The sequence below is a fragment of the Scylla paramamosain genome, unplaced genomic scaffold (genome assembly GCF_035594125.1).
Source record: "Scylla paramamosain isolate STU-SP2022 unplaced genomic scaffold, ASM3559412v1 Contig80, whole genome shotgun sequence".
Taxonomy (NCBI): domain Eukaryota; kingdom Metazoa; phylum Arthropoda; class Malacostraca; order Decapoda; family Portunidae; genus Scylla; species Scylla paramamosain.
Window position 1 is genome coordinate 120,001 of NW_026973745.1, and position 22,182 is coordinate 142,182.

The 22,182-nt window shown below is 38.5% G+C and overlaps 1 protein-coding gene across 1 annotated transcript; it reads right to left on the reverse strand.

The window, feature by feature from the left end:
• Positions 1-6,126: 6,126 nt before the first annotated feature.
• On the reverse strand, positions 6,127-21,860 carry LOC135098778 (uncharacterized). The gene is made up of 5 exons (XM_064001171.1): positions 21,753-21,860; positions 19,317-19,478; positions 14,499-14,657; positions 11,582-11,707; positions 6,127-6,269 (listed from the first exon to the last, which is right to left on the reverse strand). Exons 1-5 carry the CDS (start codon positions 21,810-21,812, stop codon positions 6,189-6,191), a joined length of 588 nt encoding a protein of 195 aa, XP_063857241.1. The 5' UTR covers positions 21,813-21,860; the 3' UTR covers positions 6,127-6,188.
• Between the last annotated feature and the right edge of the window lie 322 nt (positions 21,861-22,182).

Consider the following 22,182-nt stretch of genomic DNA (forward strand, 5'->3'; position numbering starts at 1 on the left):
TCCAAGAATGGAGATCTCTGCAAAAGGGAAGAGGGTCAGAATGTGCTCCACTTTGGAAGTTAAGTAGTCAAAGAATTTCTTATAGCCAGAGGAGTTAGGTGAGAGGTATACAGCACAGATAAATTTAGTATGAGAGTGACTCTGTAGTCGTAGCCAGATGGTGGAAAACTCGGAAGATTCAAGAGTGTGGGCACGAGAGCAGGTTAAGTCATTGCGCACATAAACGCAGCATCCAGCTTTGGATCGAAAATGAGGATAGAGAAAGTAGGAGGGAACAGAAAAGGGGCTACTGTCAGTTGCCTCAGACACCTGAGTTTCAGTGAGGAAAAGAAGATGAGGTTTAGAAGAGAAGAGGTGGTGTTCTACAGATTGAAAATTAGATCTTAGACCGCGAATGTTGCAGAAGTTAATGAAGAAAAAGTTGAGGGGGGTGTCAAGACACTTAGGGTCGTCGACAGAAAGGCAGTCCGACCTGGGGACATTTATGGTCCCATCCCCAGATGGGGACTCCGAGGCTGGTGTAAGAGTCGCCATGATGATTTTAAATTTTTTGAGTGAAGGGTGTGTATGTTATTAGGTGCTTGTAGTTTTGTGTGGAGGAAGAGAGTTGTCTTTAGAGGGCAGGCTGTGACTGCCCCCTTGTGTTGTGAGACACAAAGGGAAACGTTCAGTGAGGTCATAGCTGGATTTAGTGATAAGTTCACAGCACCCCCTGAACAGTGCTTTAGACCTCACTGGGAGTAATTATCGTTTCGGCAGGTGTCTACTGCCTCCTCCTATATATATATATATATATATATATATATATATATATATATATATATATATATATATATATATATATATATATATATATATATATATATATATATAAGTTTAGTTTTTCTTTCTTTTTCTTTTTTATGTGTGTAACAAGGGCTCTGGCCATGGGCAATGGAAAAAGAAATATCAGAGCCTACTGAAATTGTCTGTTCCCATCTTCATATTCTACATCTTTTTTATTTTTACTTGCATTAAATATCTATTTCCTCCTTTCACATATCCTTCTAAACATGTCTCAATTTCTCCTCTAAATTAACTACCTTTACAGCAGCATCTGCATTCAGTAGCTGATTCAGATTCCACTGTATTATAAATATGCACTTGATTCAAACCACAATCTAACTTTCACACACACATGTCGTCGTGGAGTAAACAAGCAGCGATCCATGCTCCAGCAGAGAAAGATTTTGTTTGACCACACCCACCACTAGGAGCCTAGAATGTGTTCCCAGGTAGGAGCTGTGCTCAAGTAGAGTTGTCCTGTCTACAGAAATTTAAAAAAATAAGGGAAAATTTAAGTAATAACAAATGTAATAGAATGAGTAAAAGTTCCAGCAAGGCGGACGCCATAGATGGAAGCAGAATGTTGCCAATGGGGTTACCATTCCCAGGATTTGAGGAAGATAATGAACATGATAAAATGCAAGGAAGGAAAGTGGTTTTGATGGAAGGGATAATCAGTGACGTCATTGAAAGAGTGAAAAAATTAGAAAAAAAAAAACGACCTGGAAGAGGAAAACAAAGAATTGAAAACACTGTGCGCTGATCTAAAAACAAAATTGAAGGAAAACAATGATATTGATAAAAAACAGGAAAATGAAGTGATAGGGATGAAAAGTGAACATCAAATCTGAAGGAAGGAAAAAGAGGAAGAAAAAGTTAACTTTACAGAAATCATAGAAGCTCAAAAGAAGGAAAAGACAGATTTAAGTAAGGAAATTGTGAGAGTGATCAAACAGAAGGAATTGATGGTAAGGGACACAGTGGACAAAAAGAAATGTATTGTTGTATATGGATTAAAAGAGGAAACAGAGCCAGTAAGATACAAGAGGGAAAGAGAACAAAAAAAGGTAGCAGAGGACGTTGTAAGAAATATACAGAGAGAGAAGGGGAGGACTGGATAAGTGAAATTGAGGAAATACATAAAAGGAGAAGAGTGACCACTGAAAAAATTTAGGGCATAAACAACATCCATGGAAGTGATATCGAATGCATGGAAACTGGACAAGACAGAGCAATACAGGAAAGTTTGAATAAAGAGGGACATGAATGAGGAGGAGAGACTCAAGGTAAGCGATCTAATAAAAGAAGCAAAGGCAAAACATGAGAACAGAACAGAGGAAAAGAAAAAAAGTTCTGTTGGAAGGTAAAAGATGAGAGGCTCAGGAAGTGGTATCTGACAAAAAAAGAATAGAAAATATAAATATGTAATGTATGCAAAAAATATAAAGTGCCCGTAATGTTTCTGGTGTATGTCAATGATGTGGTGGATGAGGTTGACAGTTACGTAAGTCTGTTTGTAGAATATGCAAAATTATTGAAAAGAGTGGAAAACAATATGGATTGTGAAGTATTACAGAAAGATCTAAATAAGATATATAAATGGAGTAAGAGATGGGAAATGGAATTCAATGTAAAGAAATGCAAGGTGATGGAATTAGGAAAAAAGCAAAAGAAGACAAGTTCTTACACCATGGGAGAAGTGGAAATTACGAAAACCAAAGAAGAAAAAGACTTGGGAATTACAATCAGTGATAATTTATCACCAGTAAAACATGTAAACAAAATAGTTGGGGAAACCTATGAGTTACTAAGAAAGATGAAAGGGGCATTTGCTTACATGGATGAAGAGATGATGAAAAAGTTGATGGAATATGTGATTCGACCAAAACTGGAATATGACACAATTGTTTGGTCACCTCATAATAAAAAGGAAATAAGGAAAATAGAAAGGATCAAAGAGCTGCAACCAAATTGGTACCAAGTTTAAGAGATTTAACCTATGAAGAAAGATTAAGGAGATTGAAGCTTCCATCATTACAAGAGAGAAGAGAAAGAGGAGACCTGATTGCTATATACAGAGCTTTAAAGGATAAGGATCAAGTTAACAAAGAAGACTTATTTGTGTGGGACTCAAGAGATACAAGAGGACATGGTGTGAAATTGAAGAAAACAGCAAGTAGAAGAGATGTCAAGAAATATGGTTTCCTAAATAGAAGCATAGAAATATGAAAAAACTTAGATGAAACAGTGGTACAAGCAAAAAATATTCATGAATTTAAAATTAAGCTGGAGACAAGACAGCACTAGCATAGCTCTTTTCCTGTAAAACGTAACTAGGTAAATACAACTAGGTAAATACATAACCTTCACTAACCACATTCACCTCCCTCATACCTCAATAAATATAAACATTAAACATCCCTAAGGCAGCTCTCCTAGAAAAGGAAACCAGTCATTTATGCTTCTTCCAGTCAGAAAATATACAATTCAGTTCCCATAAAATAACTTTCAACTCCCTTCTTTTATTTTGTCATATGTTTTCTTCAAGTCCATGAATACCCAAACACAACCTAACATTTTCCAAATACTTTTCACACTTTTCTTATGTCAAGCACCTAGTTTATACAACCCATTGCTCTTCTAATGTTACACTGTTCACCATAAAGTACATCCACTGTTCCATCACTAACCTTGATTAACATATCTTATTTGCATATACACTGGTATACTTAGCTTATGACCATAATCCATTCCAAAATCACCATTGGAAGCAAAAAAATGGTCAGATGGTAAGATTCTATTCACAAAAAACCCAAAGGATTATATTTTTTTTTATCACTTAAAAAGCAGTAAACAAGTTTGAAAACAGTGCCTTTTACTATAATATATAGCATGTCATTTTTCTTTAATTTTTAAGTAGGAAGGACACTGGCCAAGGGCAACAAAAATCCAATAAAAAAAAAATGCCCACTGAAATGCCAGTCTTATAAAAGGGTCGAAGCAGTAGTTAAAAATTGATGAATAAGTGTCTTGAAACCTCCTTCTTGAAGGAATTCAAGTCATAGGAAGCTGGAAATACAGAAGCAGGCAGGGAGTTCCAGAGTTTACCAAAGAAAGGGATGAATGATTGATAATACTGGTTAACTCTCGCATTAGAGAGGTGGACAAAATAGGGGTGAGAGAAAGAAGAAAGTCTTGTGCAGCTAGGCCGCGGGAAGAGGGGAGGCATGCAGTTAGCAAGATCAGAAGCAGTTAGCATGAAAATAGTGGTGGAAGACAGCTAGAGATGCAACATTGCAGCAGTGAGAGAGAGGCTGAAGACAATCAGTTAGAGGAGAGGAGTTGATGAGACGAAAAGCTTCTGATTCCACCTTGTCTAGAAGAGCAGTGTGAGTGGAACTCCCCAGACATGTGAAGCATACTCCATACATGGATGGATAAGGCCCTTGTACAGAGTTAGCAGCTGGGTGGGGGTGAGAAAAACTGGTGGAGACGTCTCAGAATGCCTAACTTCATATAAGCTGTTTTAGCTAGAGATGAGATGTGAAGTTTCCAGTTCAGATTATAAGTAAAGGACAGACCAAGGATGTTCAGTGTAGAAGAGGGGGACAATTGAGTGTTATTGAAGAAGAGGGGATAGTTGTCTGGAAGGTTGTGTCGAGTTGATAGATGGAGGAATTGAGTTTTTGAGGCATTGAACAATACCAAGTTTGCTCTGCCCCAATCAGAGATTTTTGAAAGATCAGAAATCAAGCATTCTGTGACTTCCCTGTGTGAAATGTTTACCTCTTGAAGGGTTGGATGTCCATGAAAAGATGTGGAAAAGTGCAGGGTGGTATCATCAGCGTAGGAGTGGATAAGACAAGAACTTTGGTTTAGAAGATCATTAATGAATAATAAGAGAGTGGGTGGCAGGACAGAACCCTGAGGAACACCACTGTTAATAGATTTAGGAGAAGAACAGTGACCGTCTACCACAGCAGCAATAGAATGGTCAGAAAGGAAACTTGAGATGAAGTTACACAGAGAAGGAAAGAAGCCGTAGGAAGCAGTTTAGAAATCAAAGCTATGTGTCAGACTCTATCAAAAGCTTTTGATATGTCTAAGACAACAGCAAAAGTTTCACCAAAATCTCTAAAAGAGGATGACCAAGACTCAGTATGGAAAGCCAGAAGATCACCAGTAGAGCGGCCTTGACGGAACCCATACTAGCGATCAGATAGAAGGTTGTGAAGTGGTAGATGTTTAAGAATCTTCCTGTTGAGGATAGATTAAAAAACTTTAGATAGGCAGGAAATTAAAGCAATAGGATGGTAGTTTGAGGTATTAGAATGGTCACCCTTTTTAGGAACAGGCTGAATGTAAGCAAACTTCCAGCAAGAAGGAAAGGTAGATATTGACAGACAGAGCTGAAAGAGTTTCACTAGGCAAGGTACAAGCACGGAGGCACAGTTTCGGAGAACAGGAGGGACCCCATCAGGTCCATAAGCCTTCCGAGGATTTAGGCCAGTGAGGGCAGGGAAAAATATCATTGCGAAGAATTTTAACAGATAGCATAAAGTAGTCAGAGAGTGGAGGAGAGGGAAGAACAAGCCCAGAATCATCCAAGGTAGAGTTTTTAGCAAAGATCTGAGTGAAGAGTTCAGCTTTAGAAATAGATGTGATAGCAGTGGTGCCATCTGGTTGAAATAAAGGAGGGAAAGAAGAAGAAGCAAAGTTATTGGAAATATTTTTGGCTAGATGCCAGAGGTCACGAGGGGAGTTAGATCTTGAAAGGTTTTGACACTTTCTATTAATGAAGGAGTTTTTGGCTAGTTGGAGAATAGACTTGGCATGGTTCTGGGCAGAAATATAAAGTGCATGAGATTCTGGTGATAGAAGGCTTAAGTACCTTATGTGGGCCACCTCTCTATCATGTATAGCATGAGAACAAGCTGTGTTAAACCAAGGTTTAGAAGGTTTAGGTCAAGAAAAAGAGTGAGGAATGTACACCTCCATGCCAGACACTATCACCTCTGTTATGCGCTCAGCACACAAAGACGGGTCTCTGACACGAAAGCAGTAGTCATTCCAAGGAAAATCAGCAAAATACCTCCTTAGGTTCTCCCATCTAGCAGAGGCAAAACGCCAGAGGCACCTTCGCTTAGGGGGATCCTGAGGAGGGACTGGAGCGATAGGACAAGATACAGATATGAGATTGTGATCGGAGGAGCCCAACGGAGAAGAAAGGGTGACATCATAAGCAGAAAGATTAGAGGTCAGGAAAAGGTCAAGAATGTTGGGCGTATCTCCAAGACGATCAGGAATACGAGTAGGGTGTTGCACCAATTGCTCTAGGTTGTGGAGGATAGCCAAGTTAAAGGCTAGTTCACCAGGATGGTCAGTGAAGGAAGAGGAAAGCCAAAGCTGGTGGTGAACATTGAAGTCTCCAAGAATGGAGATCTCTGCAAAAGGGAAGAGGGTCAGAATGTGCTCCACTTTGGAAGTTAAGTAGTCAAAGAATTTCTTATAGTCAGAGGAGTTAGGTGAAAGGTATACAGCACAGAGGATAGCATAGCAACTATACCAGTAAAGTCACAAAAATATCACAAATTTTGTACCCACTTAGTAATGATTTGTTCATATACTAAGTTATCTGTCGTAAAAAAAAAAATTTTTTGGTTGGATACTACATTGGTGGTAAGTCGAATATGTTGTGTACCAAGTACCCCATTGTATGTACGACAATTGTTGCTACTTTCCCAGTACTTACAGTTCTTTTTCATCATATGCCTTCAAGACCCAACCACCATACATAACACAGTTCTTCCTCTTTTTCCTCTTCCTTATGTGTGCAGGGTTAAGCCATCAGTTATGTCCACTTTTTTTCTGCTTTTGGCAACATTTCACATTCTTTAGGTCATTAAATTTTTCAGGGGCAATAAAAAATAACCACTTAATCTTTACGTTCACACATCATTACCTTACTCTTGTTTATGTAAGATGAGAAACGGGGATTATATTCACAGATGACAAAGCACACAATTGCATTATGACTGCACTCTTTTTTTTAGGTGATAATAACTAAAGAATAAGATGCAAAGAGATTAATATTTTCTCCATCCTCTATTCTCTATTGAAAAAGTCTAGGTAAGGTTACCTTTAGGAAGTGCTGTTGATGGCATGCAATCACTTATTATATCATGAATCACAGGAAAACAGACTGATACATTATTTGTGATTTCTCCTGTCTTGCTACATTACAACATATACATAAATGAATAAGAAATAAAAATCAGAAATGAAAGTAAGAAGGAATATTATAAATAATGAGAAAGAATAAAAAGGAAAGTAATACAATAAAATCCCTCTTATCCGGCATCAACGGGACCGCCGACATGTCGGATACTTGAATACTGCCAGATACTTGAATAGAAGTGAAATTATGTCCACAATCACCACCCTACACTCACGCATCTTACCATAACAAAGATCAGCTGATCTTAATCAGCAGCTGATCTGATCAGCTGCTTAAGTGTAAGCACAACACGCTTCCTCTTTTCTACAACTTTAGGCATGATGAAGGCGTCAGGCGATAAGCAGTGCACACGCGGGACTGAGTCACTGAGTAAACACAGTGCAGTGGGCCACGGGTGGCGCGAAGTAGTGCGCTCTGGTGGCCAGGGGACAAAGTATGCCTCGCGCGGGAATTTTAATCGATTTTATGAGTACACATTGATTTTTTATTGATTTTAAGGCTCGGGGGAAAAATGTGCCAGATACTTGAAGCTGCCGGATACTCGAATGCTGGATGAGAGGGATTTTACTGTATACAGGAAGAGGGAAAGCATGGCTGTCTTATTGAGTGAAGGAAGAATGGTTCCTGCCATTTGCATAATTGTTGGCATTTCTCTTCAGCCCAATGAACTAGACATTCACCTGGCATTTGATAAAATATGTTTCATGGCTCATGTGGTAACAGGTAGGCCAACTTGATCAAACATAAAAAAAAAAATTGTATAATACTGAGCCATAACCCCATTATGTCAGGTAAAGATATGTTCATAGACAAGGGAGTTACATAATTATATTCAATCTGTATTACCAATATAGGGATAAAGTGTAATGTTCCTTTTAGAGAGTGAGGGCTGAATCAGGCCTTACCAGCTGTTGAGGGAGTCATCCATAAGCACCCAAAACACAGATGGGAGAGGAAGTTGCCCTAACCCAGAGACTGTTTCCACCAAATGCATGAAGGGATACCGGGTGTTAGCCTAGTAGTTGTCACACTACCGGGGGGACTGATGATTGACACCTGCCTCAGCAGGGAGCTGAAAAGGGTGCACACTCAAGATCCTCCTCAAACCCAATTCTGGCTAAACACCAAATATGCCTAAGTCCTCTGAGTAAATAGAATGACATGTGTGGTGACTATTATTAGATGGCATTATTGGGCTCTTTTTTTCCTTCAATGGTATTAGTTTCTTCAATTTTACTTTGGAGATTCTCATCAAGCAGGTGGTAGTAGGTATCCATAATGGATGGGAATCAAGATGAGAAGTCCTTATTTCCATCTTACAAGTGAGGATTCCACTCTTGTAGTACCACATTTAAATTCATCTTCAATTTCCACCTTTTGAAAGTACAGTACTATGAAGTACACAAACCAGCTTTTGTAGGCTGATCATATTTTTCCAATTATAATGTTAATTAACTTTTCAATTAATCTTTATAAATATAAATTTAGCTTTATACAATGATATGTGGGTATACCACAGAATAGTGTCAAATTTCATTTTGCTATGAATTTGAAATAAAAGTACACCAAAATATGACACTATTATGAGCAAAAAAAATATAAAGAATGTCTTGGCACCAATTAATTAGTTAAAGCACATCCATAATGAGTTTTAGTCATCCAAGTGAATGTCAGGCAGCGATGATGCACCACCTGATTGGTGCTGTCAACTGTACTGTAAACTAACTCAAGAATCTTGAAAGTTCCCACACTGAATGAGCATTGGTTTTACATAAATATGAAATAATAATATGATATATAATTGTTTCTTATATCTATTCTATATACCAGGTTGGCAATCCCACACATCATTCTTACAGCAGAGTTAACAGCATGAATAATGTGTGTGAATATGTGGTAGCTTATCTGGGCCACCCAATGTGAGATTGCCAGCCTGGTATAAAGAATAGATATATGAAACAATCATATATCATATTATTATTTAGTGGCATGGTCATGGGTGTTCAGTATATTTATTTACTGTTTCTCCATTATCACTACAGCCAGTCTAAATGACATAATGTAAAAGCCTACATTACATGCTTACAGTATGATGCCATCCCTGGCTTCAGCAATACAGCAATTCAGAATAACAAACCTCATCTTACATATGGGGGCAATGAATCAAAAATTGAATGCTGAAGTGCTTGTTCTCCCATTTCCTTCCCTCCCACCTTGCTGATAAGCTTTCTTCCCAGGCTCATATTCTCATTGCCAGTTGATCAGTTCTTATGTTGGATTTATATGGTTTTTGTATAATCTTATGAGGACTAAGGTTACCTATACTTAATATTCAAAGATTTACAAGATACATGCATCCCATCCTCTGTACTTTTTATACAAATGTCTTGTCCTGGTCCCTTCCCTTTAAGACATATATATGCATATATAAATAAATACACTCAATGCATTTAATCATAAAAATTCTGTTTGTTAATAGAAAAAAATATATCATGGGGTGAGTGTCTTGATTTTAAAGTTCTATTAAAGAGACTAGCAGTAATATCAAATATTTGGCAACACTGCACATTCTCAGATTAAAAAAACAAGACTGCTGAGTAGAGAAGAAAATGTTTTTGTACATCTTACACCATGGGGGGTACATCTTACATTCATGGGGTTCCATCTTCATTGTCTACATTTATCCAATCTTTCTTTCATTTTGTACACACTCTTTGCTTACACTAACATCTCATTTAGTTTATTCCAAACTTTTTTTTGTTTTTAAATGTAGGAAGGACACTGGCCAAGGGCAACAAAAAAAAAAAAAAAAAAAAGAAGCCCACCGAGATGCCAGTCTCAGAAAAGGGTCCAAAGCAGTAGTCAAAAATTAAATTATAAGTGCCTTGAAACCTCCCTCTTGAAGGAATTCAAGTCATAGGAAGGTGGAAATACAGAAGCAGGCAGGGAGTTCCAGAGTTTATCAGGGAAAGGGATGAATGATTGAGAATACTGGTTAACTGTTGCATTAGAGAGGTGGACAGAATAGGGATGAGAGAAAGAAGAAAGTCTTGTGTAGTGAGGCTGTGGGAAGAGGGGAGGCATGCAGTTAGCAAGATCAGAAGAGCAGTTAGAATAAAAATAGTGGTAGAAGACAGCTAGAGATACAACATTGCAGCGATGAGAGAGAGGCTGAAGACAGTCAGTTAGAGGAGAGGAATTGATGAGATGAAAGGCTTTTGATTCCACCCTGTCTAGAAGAGTGGTATGAGTGGAACCTCCCCCAGACATGTGAAGCATACTCCATACATGGACGGATAAGGCCCCTGTACAGAGTTAGCAGCTGGGGGGGTGAGAAAAAGTGGCGGAGACATCTCAGAATGCCTAACTTCATATAAGCTGTTTTAGCTAGAGATGAGATGTGAAGTTTCCAGTTCAGATTATAAGTAAAGGACAGACTGAGGATGTTCAGTGTAGAAGAGGGGGACAGTTGAATGTCACTGAAAAAGAGGGGATAGTTGTGTGGAAGGTTGTGTCAATCTGACAGATGGAGGAATTGAGTTTTTGAGGCATTGAACAATACCAAGTTTGTTCTGCCCCAATCAGAAAGTTTATAAAGATCAGAAGTCAAGCATTCTGTGGCTTCCCTGTGTGAAATGTTTACTTCCTTCTATATGTCTATGGAGAAACTATTTTCTTGAAGTTATTCAGGCATTTCCCTAGTTTATTTATTTGTTATAGCTTCATATGTATTTAGATTCTCTTCCATTACAGTCAACAGTCTCTCTCTCTCTCTCTCTCTCTCTCTCTCTCTCTCTCTCTCTCTCTCTCTCTCTTTCTTATGGACATTGCATTTTAGTAAGGATAACACATACATGCAGACAGGAAAGATTTAACTGGTCATCAATGAAAGGGTAGCTGAATGAGTTCAATGGCACAGTAAAACTTTATATTCTTCAATGGATTATAGATTTGTGTTTCATATTTGATATATGTGATAACAGCTAGTTTTAAAGTTTATCTAGTTGAAAATGTTGTTTGGAGAGATGAGATGTACAGTATTAAAAAGGCCCTTGACATATAGTAACCTCAGGTCCCAAATACAACTAATTTGCACCTGAAAAGGGGATGGATCAGTAATAATTTAGCAGGGGTAAACCAGTTCTGCTGTCATATTATGATACAGAAAATACCATGTATACTATGCAACTGACATGCCAAGAGGCTAAAATGTGAGGAAATGCTTGTGTATGTATGTGAAAGTGTATGTATGTTTGTGTGGTACCATGTCTCCATTTGTGGGAGATGTTGGTGTGTCATGTAAATCAAAGAAGACATGGAAGGAGGTCCACAGGAATGACGCAAGGAAGGAAAAAGTTGTCAAGGTACACATGTTCATAGCCATAATGTTTTGATAAGTTACCACCACATGACCAGGATTAATCTACATGGAATTAATCTACATGGAATCTGCAATTCATTACAGTGATGATAGCGATAAAGATAGTCATACAAGACCATGGTAATGATAATACTCACCTCAAACAGGTTGAGAATCCAGAGCTCATCATTAACTTTTTGTCTGATCTGGTCCATAGAGTTCCTGGCAAAGTTGATGTATGCCTTTCCCAACTCCTTTCCTGATCCACTTACATTCTGACGATACTGAAAGATAGCACACCGACAGCCCAATAAGTTATTAAACTAAAAATATAATAAAAATCAAGGAGTAAATAACATAAATGAAAACACAAATTTCAGTAAATGTTGCAAATAAAAGATTCCTTAATGAAAATCATAAACTTATATTCAACAGAAATACATAACATCAAGAATTCAAACATTCCAAACCCAGTAGAAGTTAAGAACAAGGATAAAACAAGTGGCATAAAAGTTCTTTTATTAAAACATTTAAATATTATGCAAAATGAAATTGTGCTGGTGATTTGTATCAGAATGTATATGATTACCACTGATCAACCATAAGAGGGGGCCATAACAGTTGTAGGATAACTGAGAAAAATTTTTGCCAAATGAAACCAGACATTTCTTCATTGGGGTTGTTGATATCTGAAATTCTCTGTTCCTCCAATGCTGATGATAGTAAGGTTTACAGCTTTTGAAAGTCAACAAGATAAGTACAGTATCTAAATCCTAATTCCTAATTAAGATACTATGCCTACTCAGAAAAATTTAAATTCTTCCACATGTTATTATGACATGGCACTTTATTGAAGTTGTTGGTGATAATCTTTTCTTTCATTCAGCTTGAATATAAAACTGTCTACATTAGAGAATGCACAAGATTCAAGCTTTTCATGGGGAAAATATACAGTGGAACCTCAGTTACTGAACGCCTCCCTTTTCAAACAAATTTGTTTTTTAACGAAATTTTGAACTCCAATTTGCTTTGGTTGCTGTACCATAATTTGCTTCTCAAAACAAAGTTACTTGATTTCAAATACTAAAAGACAAAACAAAAGGTGCCATTTATTACTAATTTATGGTTTCTATAAATATTTCCTTGTTTTTTTTATGTATTTAAAGGAGAAACACTCTGGGTAACACAGTAATTCAATCTTTGAAATGAGGTAAAAGTGATCCCATTGAAGAGCCTCAATGTAAACAAACCATTTTTGGCTACCTCAAAAGTAATCCCCTGTGGCTCTCTCGATGACCCACAATACCATCACTGCTGCATAACTGCATTTTCCCAGCAACAAGATGTCCAAGCACTGTGATTACCTTCACTTTGGCAGTAAGTGAGCTGCTCCTCTTTGTGTCACTCTGTAAAGCTTTCCTCATTAGACTGGTGACAAAGAGAATACCTGCATGGTCTAAATAATATCTTCTGATGAGTTCCTTGTCACTAAATTCATTCAATATGTCCTTTCTGGATAAATAATTTCTGAGCTGGAGATGTTGTGGAGCAGCCATCTTGGCAGAGGGAGTGTCTGTCATAAGCCACTAGGACAGGGTGGATGGGTGTTTGGGAATGGATTAATCCATTTTATATTGCTTCCTATGGGGAAAATAGTTTGTTTCTGAACATTTAGAATTTCAAATTGCATTCAGGAATGAATTAAGTTCAAGAACCGAGGTTCCACTGTATTAGATAAATTTTGTATTTCATAGAATTACTTCCTTTCTTATATCAATCATTTTCTTTTTTCTACTTCAAGCTCCCAGTTCAATCTTTTCCCTTCAAATCAGTGCTTTAATTAGAGAAATACCTTCTTTATAAGTACACACTACCTCAACTACTTACTAATTCCCTCTATTACCAAATTCTCAACCAAACTAGTACCTCTTTCACCAGTAACTTAAGACTGCTGCTTGCTGCTCCATTTTTGTCCATGTTTCACTATAACTCCCTCCTATGCCAGTTTTTTCTTTTTCAAGTGAACTTAGTTATGTTGTCATTTTCATGCAGTGCTACATTGTTTTGGTTTATTTCTTATATTAAATTTGCACATGGCTTATTCCAAAGCCTTCTTGGTATCTATATTTCATCTTCAACTACTTTGAGTTTTTATCAGTTTATTGATAGCATATATATCCATAATGTCTGAGAATGTCAGATTCCTTTTATTGTATCCTTTTCAGACATGAAATAAATTCACTGTTATTTTCTTCTTACAATTTCTGTGGTACTTACTCATTCTCCATGCATTATTTTGATTAATCACGTAGTACTTTTGTCAGTTGGCTTATGGTGCTTGCCAGATATTTTGATTTTCAATATTTCCACCCTCCTATAATGGCAAATTATATAATTCTAGCCTGTTTCTTGGTATGAAATCCTGTTCCTAAGAAGTATTATTAAATAGCAATTACTATAATTACTAGAGTAATCACTAAATAATTAATAATGAAACAAAAATCATGATATTCAATTAGGAAATTATTTCAGAGTTCACTTGTAAATTGAGAATAGATGAATATTTAAAAAGAAAACAAGTCCTACAATATAAAATACATGCAAAATTAATGTCATTGTGCTATTTATAATTAATATCTCATAAAAGATTTTAATACAAAGGCTGAATAAAAAAAAATAAACAACTAAAAGCTCCTGGGAGAGGCAAGAAACCAAGACTTGGTTATCTTTCAACAGTGGTTATTTTCTTTTGTAGACTGGGAGATCCTGTGTTGGTATGTTCACATGGTATAGGACGATCTATACCATTATTGATGGGTGAAGAAAACTGCTTCCCTTTTTCCCCAATAAATTGCTCTCTGCTTCCAAGGAACTGCCATATACTGAAACGCTATGCTCTGCATGTAAATGCATTTTCAGGATATCCCTGGTACACTTGAATCCATATAAAGATGGAATATTCTTCACTGAAAGCCATTCATGTTTGGAATATGGTACACACATTCTATAGTTTCCAGTAAAACAACATAATTCCACAGCTCTGTCACACCCATAACAAGCATCATCTACACCTACCGTAAAGGACAGTATTGACCCAATGAAGCTGCCTTCGTCGTATCTGCCCAGCTTGGATATAACTGATTCAAGTACTGACAGCAGCTTGTCTGTCATTCCTTGAGTCATGGATGTGCTGGTTCTTTCAATGAGGTCATCAATTTTGGTGTGATACTGATGCTAGAAAAGAAAAAAAGTGCAGTTAAAATTGAGGCCCAAGATTGTCTACAAATATAATAATGTACTGTAATATAAAAAAAAATACAGTTACAATGTGAAGAATTGAACTTCATGAATTAAATTAGTACCAATAAGCAGCTTCCATTATAACATGACTTCATTCTCAATAGTACCAGTAAAAATACAGTAATATTTTAATAAATACTATGTGGTGAAGAATATAAGAAAAATATTGATAAAGATATGGTATAGTGGTCTGAAAAGATAAGTGGCTAGGAGAAAACATACAATGGATGCAGTAAAGTTAGAGAACAAGTAATTGATGGACTGAGATGGAAGAAATTTCCTTTGATTGAACCCAGTTTTAATGGAGACAAGAGATAAAAATGCTGATAAATTTACAAAGTAAATAAAAAAAATGCATTTTGTTGAGAGCCTATTTATTTCTTGGTGTCAAATAGTGTATGCAACACCTTGAGTTTTGGGCTGACCTGGTTACATGTTTATAGGCCGACCATCCAAACCTCAAAGCACAAAACTTATATTCTAAATAAATACAGGTGACTCTTGGCTTATGCAAGTCTTTTTAATGAATATTAAGTTTAAAATGACTTTAAAATATATCAAACTTAATTAAATTTACACTATGTTTTAGCAAGATCTGGCTCATCTTCATGTTCGAATATTATGCTTTCTTTGGTAACCACCAGTTGGCACCACTCTTTCATGCTTCCTGCTCTTTCCCACTTCCCATTTGATAGTGTGCAACTACACAGAGCACACTGAGCAGCAACAGCAGATATACTTTCACTCTCTCACCAGAAATGGAGAGGCAACACATTTTATCATCACCTCAGAGATGTGTTGCAGCTCCTACAAGAAAATTACCCAAAATGCTGGCAGAAGCTCTCTTGTGATGAATGATATCTGCTACACAGATATTAAGAGAAATGCAGAAAAAGTCAAATCACTATGCTGCGGTTCTTCCAGAAGTAGAAGCCAACAGAAGTAGAAGTGGAAAGAAGTGGAAGTCAGAATAAGTGGAATCATTGGAAAAGGAGGAGAAGGAATGACTATGTGTAGTAATGTGAAGTATAGATGGAGAAGTTTGGAACAAGCTAAGTGAAGATATAGTATCAGCAACGAGTGTGCACAGCTTCAAGGAAAAAGTGAACAAGTGTAGACATGAAAGTGGGACCACACAAGTGTAGCTCAGGCCCTGTAAATTACAACAACTAGGTAAACACACACACACACACACACACACACACACACACACACACACACACACAAACACACACACACACACACACACACACACACACACACACACACACACACACACACACACATTCACAATATCTCTCTCTCTCTCTCTCTCTCTCTCTCTCTCTCTCTCTCTCTCTCTCTCTCTCTCTCTCTCTCTCTCTCTCTCTCTCTCTCTCTCTCTCTCTCTCCCTGCTCTGCCAGCGAGACTGCTTTCCTTCATTTTTTTTCTTTATGCAGGAGGGACACTGGCCAAGAGCAACAAAATCCAGTAAAAAAAGGCCCCATTGAGATGCTGGTCCCTGAATAGGGTCCAAAGCAGTAGTCAAAAATTGAAGTATAAGTGTCTTGAAACCTCCCTCTTGAAGGAATTCAAGTCACAGGAAAGTGGAAATACAGAAGCAGGCAGGGAGTTCCAGAGTTTACCAGAGAAAGGGATGAATGATTGAGAATACTGGTTAACTGTTGCATTAGAGAGGTGGACAGAAGAGAGATGAGAGAAAGAAGAAAGTGCCATGGAAGGAGGGAGGCATGCAGTTAGCAAGATCAGAAGAGCAGTTAGCATGAAAATAGTGGTAGAAGTCAGCTAGATATGCAACATTGTGGCGGTGAGAGAGAGGCTGAAGACAGTCAGTTAGAGGAGAGGAGTTGATGAGTTGAAAAGCTTTTGATTCCATCCTGTCTAGAAGAGCGGTATGAGTGGAGCCGTCCAAAACATGTGAAGCATACTCCATACATGGACAGATAAGGCTCCTGTACAGAGCTAGCTGCTGGAAGGGTGAGAAAAACTGGCAGAGATGTCTCAGAATACCTAACTTCATATAAGCTGTTTTAGTTAGGAATGAGATGTGAAGTTTCCAGTTTCGATTATAAGTAAAGGACAGACCAAGGATGTTCAGTGTAGAGGAGGCAGTAGACACCTGCCGAAACGATAATTACTCCCAGTGAGGTCTAAAGCACTGTTCAGGGGGTGCTGTGAACTTATCATTAAACCCAGCTGTGACCTCACTGAACGTTTCCTTTTGTGTCTCACAACACAAGGGGGTAGTCACAGCCTGCCCTCTAAAGACAACTCTCTTCCTCCACACAAAACTACAAGCACCTAATAACACACACACCCTTCACTCAAAAAATTCTAAAATCATGGCGACTCCTACACCAGCCTCGGAGTCCCCATCTGGGGAGGGGACCATAAATGTCCCCAGGTCGGACTGCCTTTCCGTCGACGACCCTAAGTGTCTTGACACCCCCCTCAACTTTTTCTTCATTAACTTCTGCAACATTCGCGGTCTAAGATCTAATTTTCAATCTGTAGAACACCACCTCTCCTCTTCTAAACCTCATCTTCTTTTCCTCACTGAAACTCAGGTGTCTGAGGCAACTGACAGTAGCCCCTTTTCTGTTTCCTCCTACTTTCTCTATCCTCATTTTCGATCCAAAGCTGGATGCTGCGTTTATGTGCGCAATGACTTAACCTGCTCTCGTGCCCACGCTCTTGAATCTTCCGAGTTTTCCACCATCTGGCTACGACTACAGAGTCATTCTCATACTAAATTTATCTGTGCTGTATACCTCTCTCCTAACTCCTCTGACTATAAGAAATTCTTTGACTACTTAACTTCCAAAGTGGAGCACATTCTGACCCTCTTCCCTTTTGCAGAGATCTCCATTCTTGGAGACTTCAATGTTCACCACCAGCTTTGGCTTTCCTCTCCCTTCACTGACCATCCTGGTGAACTAGCCTACAACTTTGCTATCCTCCATGACCTAGAGCAATTGGTGCAACACCCTACTCGTATTCCTGACCGTCTTGGAGATACGCCCAACATTCTTGACCTTTTCCTGACCTCTAATCCTTCTGCTTATGCTGTCACCCTTTCTTCTCCGTTGGGCTCCTCCGATCACAATCTCATATCTTTATCTTGTCCTATCACTCCAATCCCTCCTCAGGATCCCCCTAAGCGAAGGTGCCTCTGGCATTTTGCCTCTGCTAGTTGGGGGGACCTGAGGCGGTATTTTGCTGATTTTCCTTGGAATGACTACTGCTTCCGTGTCAGAGACCCGTCTTTGTGTGCTGAGCGCATAACAGAGGTGATAGTGTCTGGCATGGAGGCGTACATTCCTCACTCTTTTTCTCGTCCTAAACCTTCTAAACCTTGGTTTAACACAGCTTGTTCTCGTGCTATACATGATAGAGAGGTGGCCCACAAAAGGTACTTAAGCCTTCCTTCACCAGAATCTCATGCACTTTATATTTCTGCCCGGAACCATGCCAAGTCTGTTCTCCAACTAGCCAAAAACTCCTTCATTAACAGAAAATGTCAAAACCTTTCAAGATCTAACTCCCCTCGTGATTTCTGGCATCTAGCCAAAAATATCTCCAATAACTTTGCTTCTTCTTCTTTCCCTCCTCTACTTCAACCAGATGGCACCACTGCTATCACATCTATTTCTAAAGCTGAACTCTTTGCTCAAACCTTTGCTAAAAACTCTACCTTGGACGATTCTGGGCTTGTTCCTCCCTCTCCTCCACCCTCTGACTACTTCATGCCTCGTATTAAAATTCTTCGTAATGATGTTTTCCATGCCCTCGCTGGCCTAAACCCTCAGAAGGCTTATGGACCTGATGGGGTCCCTCCTATTGTTCTCCGAAACTGTGCCTCCGTGCTTGCACCTTGCCTAGTCAAACTCTTTCAGCTCTGTCTGTCAACATCTACCTTTCCTTCTTGCTGGAAGTTTGCCTACATTCAACCTGTTCCTAAAAAGGGTGACCGCTCTAATCCCTCAAACTACCGTCCTATTGCTTTAATTTCCTGCTTATCTAAAGTTTTTGAATCTATCCTCAACAGGAAGATTCTTAAACATCTATCACTTCACAACCTTCTATCTGATCGCCAGTATGGGTTCCGTCAAGGCCGCTCGACTGGTGATCTTCTGGCTTTCCTTACTGAGTCTTGGTCATCCTCTTTTAGAGACTTTGGTGAAACTTTTGCTGTTGCCTTGGACATATCAAAAGCCTTTGATAGAGTCTGGCACAAAGCTTTGATTTCCAAACTACCCTCCTACGGTTTCTATCCTTCTCTCTGTAACTTCATCTCAAGTTTCCTTTCTGACCGTTCTATTGCTGCAAATTGGTATCTCTAGCTGTTATTAAATATGATATTAAGTTTGATAAATGTATTGATTTCATTATACATGAAAGTTGTTGATTGCAAAAAAAAAATAATAACCAAAATATATTTTGACTTTTACTTTACAATGCCTTAACTGTTTGCTTTTAAAAAAATATGTAGATTTATTTTTTCATTTTAAAACTTATAGTCTAGACAACTAACTGGCCTTAAATTTTTGTGATATACAAATAAAGTAAGAAAGAGAGCACATTTCACTAACACTCATGGTGAAGTGTCCACCAATGATGGTGAAGGAGGTACACATGTAAACTCCAGTCTGACCAATGACCAACACAATTTGTCCAGCTGCATGTCTCCATCGGGCACAAACTCCACCTCCCGCATCTGTGTCATGCCCACCACCACCGTCACCGTGGCAACACTGAAAAATGGAATCTTATCATTCACACTGTTACAAAAAATATACTCCCATATATATATATATATATATATATATATATATATATATATATATATATATATATATATATATATATATATATATATATATATATATATAAATGGATTACTATTCCCAACGTTAAAAATTCTTTAGCTAATCTTACTTTGATATTTTGCATCCAATATTAACTACAATTTTTTCCTATGACATTTTCCAACTACACTTAAAGCCTTTCACTGTGAAACAAAACAATTAGAAGCATCAGAAGCAATGCATGGAGTCTCCTTCATAACCATCTACAAGACGTAGAGTTGGCATTGAAAAAGAATACATTTTGCAATTTCTTCCCAGTTCTAAGACTGGATGTGGCTGTAGAACGAATAAAGATGTCTTGAGAGTGACTGGATCATTAAAATCCCCCATAATTATGCAATTATTAACACAACAAATGTCCGCAATAAGGTCATAAAGTTTTTTTGTCCGTAGCAGGTGACTGGACTAGAGGATGATAGACGAGACCTAATGTTATTTTACAAGATTTATTTTCTAACTGGATGAAAGTGAAGTCTATATTAGCAATGGTTGGGGTCGGGAGTAAATGAGCATGAACATTGGCTTCCCTATGTGAAGGTGTTAGTTTTCATATTTATTGAGAGAGAGAGAGAGAGAGAGAGAGAGAGAGAGAGAGAGAGAATCAAGCCATTTGAAGTACATTTTTAGTCCCTTTATTTACACCATATTGCCTCTCTCTCTCTCTCTCTCTCTCTCTCTCTCTCTCTCTCTCTCTCTCTCTCTCTCTCTCTCTCTCTCTCTCTCAATAAATATGAAAACTAACACATTAACATAGGGAAGCTAATTTTAAAGACTCCTTTAATGAAGCAGTAGTCTGACCCCCCTCTGCTCTCTCTCTCTCTCTCTCTCTCTCTCTCTCTCTCTCTCAGGTGGAGTTGGCAAGGTACCACCTCTGCCCCTGCCAATGTCTCTCATGACTTCAAGACGCCTCACTCTAACCTAACTTAATCTCACCTCACCTAAACTAACCTAACCTCACCTAACGTAACCTAACCTAACCTAATGTAATCTAACCAAACCTCACCTCACCTAACCTAATCTAACCAAACCTCACCTCACCTAATCTAACCAAACCTAACCTAACCTAACCTCACCTCACCTAACCTCACCTCCTCTCATCTAACCTAATAATTCCTCACCTAACCTAACTTAACTTCTTCACTTATGCTAGTTTAACCTAATGCAACCTTTGCTAACTCAATTACCTTAACTAACCTAATTAATCTGCTATAACTTAACATGATCTAACGTAACCTATGTCATCCAAATCTTACTTTAATCTAATCTAATCTAACCTATGCAAGTTAATGTAAATTCATCTAATATAACCTAAACTATGCTAGTCTAACCTATCCTTAACTTACCTAACCTAACACACTATCTTAACCTAACCTAACCTTACTTAGCCTTACAATCTAATACACTTCAACTTACATAGCCTAACCTACTAACTTAAAATACTAACTAATACTAATACTAACTTAATACTAACTTAAAACCTTCCTATGCTTATATCACTTCTATATCCTCCTCCTCCTCCTCCTCCTCTTCCTCTTCCCTAACACAGTGACTCAGCGAAGCCGTCAAGAAAACACGTAATTTCTGAATACTATCTTTAAGAGGTTCACCCAGTCAGCCCTCTTCCTCCTCCTCCTCTTTCCTGACCCCCATCCTCCCTTCTTTACTCACGTGTCTCTCCCTCCCTACACACACACACACACACACACACACACAGAGCGGGTCTCACAAGGGTAATACACACATACATACGGACACTGACCCACCACACACACCCAGTCACCCACACCCACCCACATACATGTACACACGGACGCACACAGCCTGTCACCCTTACGTCAAACAGATTACACCCTTCTATTCCCTCTCACTCATTCATCACACATCCCAGTCTCTCTCTCATCTTCTACTCTGTTAAATAACCAGTTAACGGTCCCAGCCTACTCTCAGTCCCCCTAGCCGGCCGGTTACTCTCTCATTAGGAGCATGACCCTAAAAAAATAAGTGACATGGGGCGGCGGTCAGAGAGAGGTAGCCTGGTCTGCCTACGGGAATCGAAAGCGTTTGTTTGGGTACGGTTTAAAGGGACGAAGGTTTAAAGGGACGAAGGTTTAAAGGGACAGTCTCTGCGTGAGTGTGTTTGGTCAAATGCTGAATACTCACGCCTGGTTCGTCATATAGCCACATGGACAGGCACAGATCACTCCTCCACGACACACACATAAACAAACACACAAAAACACTAACTAGTAACTGTACCTTTAGTTTCGTCTGCTCTCAAAATATTCCTCCATTACTAATGTAACCCACATTCCCTAGTGGTATACTATCCTCGGAACACCCATATTTTTAAGAGCTTTTTATCCACCATATATGTCTCGGTTAACTCTGATCTTGGCTGGAAATTAAACTATATTGTATCAGTGTGGCCATCTTGAGGTCCCGGATGAAATGGCGAGCTGGGATTGGCTATTCACGACCCGTTGTCATGGTGATGGTAGATGCCATTCACTTGACAGCTCATATTTTCTCGCTATTGAAAGGAGTTTATTAGAGCGTAACTGAAGCGTGTAAAGGCATGATTCCGCACTAT

Coding starts and splice junctions, on each gene's coding strand:
- LOC135098778 (XM_064001171.1), bottom strand. CDS start 21,812: ATGTGTGTGTCGTGGAGGAGTGATCTGTGCCTGTCCATGTGGCTATAT. Junction 11,708..14,498: donor GGTCAATACTGTCCTTTACG/GTAGGTGTAGAT, acceptor GCTATCTTTCAG/TATCGTCAGAATGTAAGTGG. Junction 6,270..11,581: donor GGATTCTCAACCTGTTTGAG/GTGAGTATTATC, acceptor TCCCTTTTGCAG/AGATCTCCATTCTTGGAGAC.